Genomic DNA, 5,763 nt, shown 5'->3' on the forward strand with positions numbered 1-5,763 from the left:
TTCATTTTGCTTTGGCTTCTGCTCAGTTCCAAGTCTACTACTTAGCACTATTTAGCGGTTGGAGGATTCTTACTAATTCTGTTGCCTTTCATGGAATTTGTTCCCCTTTCATAGGCTCTACTTTACAAAACTGCAATTGTGATCTCCTCCGATAGATTTTTATGTCCAGATTGATACTAGAACTAATGTTTTGTGGGTCAGTTGCCAATCTTGCGACGGTTGCCCTCAAGCATCTCCATATGATGTAAACTCGCATTTCCTTTCTCTATGTCTCGATATATGTTACATACTCAATCCTTTCTCTATGCCAAAGCAATTTTGTTGGTTATGATATACCAATTGAAACTAAGCAAAATCAAGGCAACAAACTTGCAGAAAATGAGACATTTTTTTCCCTCTACTCTCTTTCAAAGCAAAACTAAATAGAGAAAGGAAATGCGAGTTTACCCCGCGATCATATTCGTAGGAAAAGGCTCAGTATCAATTCTCATGCTTGTAGGCTTATCCAAAAGGATCTTGCCCTCTGCTATCAGATCCTAAATCTGATCTCTGAATTGTACACAATTGACAATAGTATGAGAAAAAGAATTGTGCCATTTGCAATATGACTTGCCTTTGATTTCTTCAGGCTTGGGAAAGACATGTTTTTTATTGAACTGGATCACTTTATTCCCTAATAGCTCATCAAAAATACTGTTTGCTTTGGAAAGATCAAACGAATAAGACTTGTATTTTGGCTTGTAGGGAACAAATCCTCCAGTGGGAGGTGGAGTATTCCTTTGCTCTCTGCTTGGTCTGGTTAGTGCTTTGCAAGTAATAGGAGTTTTGAGCTGACACCTCAACATGCATCTGATCAGGTCTATCTTCTTCCATTTCCTCAACAATTTCCACCTGATGGATCAGACTTTTGTAATAAGCCGGTTTGGACATATTCTTTCTTTGAATCTCCTCTTTCAACAATAATTCATATTTCCCAGCCCTTTGAGCTATATGATGTATAATTTTATTACCTGAAAATTAGATAGTTAAATTCAAGAAATAAATTTGCAAGCGCACAAGGTTAATGCAATATAGTCAAGGCAAGAACAAGGTCGTTCTCACAGAGACTGAATTAATTCTCAAGTTGTTGTGAATTATAAATTAATTTAAATCATAAATTACTCTAGACACCCTAACTAATAAACTTAAAACTAATGACTCAACTAAAACTTAATAAATGAGTTTTGAAAGTTGATTTTGAAAGATTTTCTTTAAAAGAACGTTGAAAATAAGAAAATTAAATGACAAGATAACGAAGAAAAACGTGAACTAAATAAGTTTGTAAAAGATTTTGAAGAAGCTTACCAAGACAACAATTTCACCACAATTCCTCTTATCCAAACCTTAGCATGTATGCTATCAAAATTCCCAAGTTATGTTGATGATTAGTTCTCCAAAATTATAATTAACTCATGTCACAACAATTAACCACTTCTTCTTAAACGAAATTTATCCTTGGCGTGAGGCATAAATATAAACATATAAAAAGACCTTAGGTTGAATGAGAACTTCACACAATCACACAAAACCCTAAGAGTATGATATTTACCTTAGGCGCATTCATAAATTTAATCACAAGAAGCAAAAACTCATATTAAGCATGGCATATACCCTAACATTCATCAAATTACTTAACCAAAAACCTACCAAGTATTTGGCAAAGTAATAAAGAAGATGATTGCAGGAATTGTTGATGGGATGATCTTTGGGAGTGAGATTTGTTTAAACTAAGAACTCAATTTAAGATTAGGTGTTGATCGGGTTGAAGTCTGTAGTGTTTAAAGATGTTGCGTCTGATTAGATAAAGACGTTGCGTTTGATAAGGAGAGAGAGTCCTCAAATGATGCTGCATAGCTTTCTATTTATAAGCTGAATATTTGAACACGATGATGATGAACAAATAATAAAATTCTGAGTTCAAATAGCATCATTACGAATTCTGTCTTTTTGTTAATTAATCTCAAGTGGAGAAGAAAAAGACAAAGGTAACAGATAAAGCACCACCGAAAGCTCATGTTTAAGCTTTGTTTAAATCTTGATCGGACCTAACTGCCTTGCTTTTGCTCCAAGTACTGAGAAAAATAGTTTATTTTGGTCTCCTCTCCAATCAGCATGTGCCATATGAAAAGACCGTTACCTTTTAACTTCTTGACAGGTCAAGGTCTTGAGAATTAAACCAAATTATGACCCAATTATGAAGTGAAGAAGCCCTATATTGTGAAGACATAAATGCTTGAGTCCGGGCACTTTTGAGGAAATAAATTAAGTTCCTCAAATTAACCCTTATTGGGTTTTTTTCCATTTTTGGTACGAACAGCAACAAATGAACAACCAAGGTTCCAAACATACAGAACTGCTTCCTCATAATCTTTACATAATTTGTACTTTTTCTCGTGGAATATTACTAATCAAACACAATAATAATAGCAGACTACTTGCATATGTAGTGTCAACTACTATCATACCATGTTTCAATAGTTGTGTTTTGAGCCATTCTTTAAATACAATTTCAAAATCGCCCCTGCCGTGTCTTGACCATAAGTTGACCGTGTTGGGAAGTGTTTTGACCGTGCAACACGGATGCTATTTGCCTCACCTCTTAAGTGACAAAATATCGAACACATTTTGATGAGGCAAATATTTGAGATAAATTGCCGCATCTCTTGGAGGTGCTAGGAATACCATAGAAAAACTTGTGAAACAGATTTTTGAAGGGTTCATTTCCTGCAGCCAAATATTTGGTAGCATATCAATAATCTCTCCCACGCTTCGACATAGGAAATCACGAAGGACTAATGTTTTTATATTTTTGGACATGATGTTATGTTGTACTATTTTTCACTGGCTCATACTTCCAAAAAAATGGAACGCAGAGACATATTACATGCAGATTATCAAACACATATGTACATACAGATGCACATACGGAGATTAAGATGTACCACTTCTTGTCCGGTTCATTGATCACTCCCTTGAATATTGTTACAGAAATTTACAAAGTCACATTGAGTAATTGAAGAATTTCAGGACGTACCTATTTCACTGTATTTATAGCCACCCAAACCAGATGGATTGACATCCACCCAAACCTCATTCACACGCCCAATAATCCGGAATGGGGAGCTGTACTGTGCGATTGAATAAGCATAGCTGCTTTCTTCTGATGTAGAATTTGCCCATGGAGACCTGCTCAAGCTGGTGGCAAGCTTCTCTGCCTCTTGCACTATGTTAGTATCTCTTGCAAATCCAGAGAACTTCCTGACAGCAACATAATGACTGTCCCAGGTATAGGGTTCCAAGCTGAGTTCAGGGAGAGGTGTGGGTGGAGTAGTTTGGAACTTTGTAGGCAAGTAGAATCTAACAAAATAGGCCGATGAGTGAAGGGGGCCAGCTCCTGGGACTATGCTTGTCAACACGGGAGCTGTCATTGCAATTCGAGAGAAATTCAAATTGGCACCTTGGATGTACTGGAACAGCCTGTGAGTTAATCAGGAAACTATTAGCATAGACCAACGACATCTAAGTTTACAATTGAAATAACCCAGGCAAAGTGCAGACAGTAGCCATCGGTTGAACAAAGTTAAGAAAGGCATATCATGCATAGCCAAGTTTATCATTAGCAAAAGCATATCCAACAGAGTTTGTATAATATGTGCCTCTGAAGCTCTGCCATAATATAATGTTCACAAGAAAACTACATATATTTGCAGTGAGTGAGTCTCTATTTTGACGAAACAGTACACGTAAAAGCTTTGTTTTGGACAGTCTCCCATGCATTAAGTGGCTGTCAGCAATTGATGTACACCGGACTCACAAGAGGATCCACATATATCAACTTCTTGCATCAACCGGCACACATCGGAGACTGTCCAACAGATTCATCTACATGCGGAAGGCAATGTATCTATTGCTAAAAGATGTCGCAGGTGATTGTGATGATGATTTCAGGACATTAGCGAATCGGCAAACATAACCAAGCTAACTGAACCCGAGAAAGGGGCATCCTAGAACTATAGTTTTGAAGAAATGATTCACCATAGCATGCTTTCTATTGAAATATCAAAACCATCTCAATTAACTTTGCATTCTTTTAGCACCTCTCAGATTTTTCCCTATTTATCCATAAAAAACTTTATTGTTTCAAAGAACTACATCGATATTCCCAGAAAGCTATCAATAACATTATCTGCTATGATTTCCTGTTTATCTTATATCAATGAGGAAACACATGGGCAAAAGATTGAATTTTTCTACTCAATCAGGAGGTAAATGGTGGGTTCAGAGAGAAACCCATGGTGGGTATTTCACAATTTTTGTTCCAAACAATTAGAAAACCCATCACAATGGGGTATTAGACTCAAATAAAGAACCAATTTCAAAGATATAAAATTTCATGGTGGTAATTCATAATTGTTTGATGAAACTAAAAACCCAGAAGATAAAATCAAAAGCTAAGGTGAGTATATAAGTGGAAGTACCTGTGGAAGCCATTTCTGGTGGCCTTCTCAAAGGAGATATCTTTAACAGGAGCAGACATCCATGAGTTCTCTCTGTAAAGTCTGATCTCAAAGTCTGATTCTGAGTGAACCACCGAGTACTGTGGTGACTCAATCGCGTTGCATACACATATAAAATTTGGCAGAACCACTATTGCTAGCAGTGCCATTGACAACCTTGGCCTCTTCGTCATCTCTGCAGCTTCTGATCTCAATGTCTACGGCTGTACGTTTAATAATTTTATAACCCCTTCATTATAATTCTGCAATCCAATACAATAATAATTATGCACTGAATCGGACGGCTATTAAGGACTCTTCATTATAACCTCTCGTTGCATCCAAAGCTCTAGTCTTGAGTTTGACTTGTATCGGATACCCTATTCTAAACTATACTTTCCTTTTTGTATATTTTAAAAAAAAAAAAACTTACGCTTACTCATGCACATGAGGTCTTAAGTCCGATTTTCTACTGCTCAAATATTATATATATATAAGGACCGGACTGTAATCAACTACTTAGTCCAAAAATTAAAACTCTAATTAAACTACAACGTTATGAAACCCTAAACTTTTGTACCTCAATTTTGAATACATACATTTGTTCAATACATCCAACAAAATTTGAAAACATTTCAAAACTAATCCTTTAAGTTGGTGGAGACCATGTACACCATTTTTTACATTATATTTTTCGATTTAAAAAGTTTTAGTTTTAAATGTTCAAGTTTCATTCTTTCTTGCCCTTTTACAAGGAGATAAAAACTTGTCATAGGACAAATTCAGCACCAAACAAGAAAAAATAGTTGCCATTAAACTACAGATGCGCTGATCAATTCTTTGGGTGTATAAAACAAAAATCATTTTCGTAAAAGTAGATTCCCACTGTAAGGTACTTGTAACTACTTGAATATTTATTCCGGCACTTGAGGTCCTCAATTTGATTCTTCTCTTCTAATATCGCTTGTAAAAAAAAAAAAAACACAAAAAAACTGCCCTCTCTTTGCTGCTCCTAGGCGTGTCCATAAATTTTTTTTATGATGGGCCGAGCCAATCAGGCCGAACACTGTCCCAAAGTCCAAGTCAGTCGGGCCCCACAAATTATCCGATGGTACTTTCAAATAGTGGCACTACTCGAAAATTTGATCAACCGAAGGGCCATTTCCGTCATAGGAACCAAAAAATATAAAGGCGTAGTAGATGCAAGCGCGGGAAAACGCTTTGATCC

General features: G+C 36.3%; 1 protein-coding gene across 1 annotated transcript; it reads right to left on the bottom strand.

Annotated features, from left to right (window-relative positions):
* Positions 1-2,821: 2,821 nt before the first annotated feature.
* LOC117631575 (heme-binding protein 2-like) lies at positions 2,822-4,799 on the bottom strand. Its single transcript, XM_034364809.1, has 2 exons — positions 4,518-4,799; positions 2,822-3,516 (listed from the first exon to the last, which is right to left on the bottom strand). The coding sequence occupies exons 1-2, from the start codon at positions 4,727-4,729 to the stop codon at positions 3,063-3,065; spliced, it is 666 nt and encodes a 221-aa protein (XP_034220700.1). The 5' UTR covers positions 4,730-4,799; the 3' UTR covers positions 2,822-3,062.
* Positions 4,800-5,763: the final 964 nt, after the last annotated feature.

Source organism: Prunus dulcis, chromosome 6, assembly GCF_902201215.1.
Source record: "Prunus dulcis chromosome 6, ALMONDv2, whole genome shotgun sequence".
In the NCBI taxonomy this organism is placed as follows: domain Eukaryota; kingdom Viridiplantae; phylum Streptophyta; class Magnoliopsida; order Rosales; family Rosaceae; genus Prunus; species Prunus dulcis.

Coding starts and splice junctions, on each gene's coding strand:
- LOC117631575 (XM_034364809.1), bottom strand. CDS start 4,729: ATGACGAAGAGGCCAAGGTTGTCAATGGCACTGCTAGCAATAGTGGTT. Junction 3,517..4,517: donor ACCAGAAATGGCTTCCACAG/GTACTTCCACTT, acceptor ATTAACTCACAG/GCTGTTCCAGTACATCCAAG.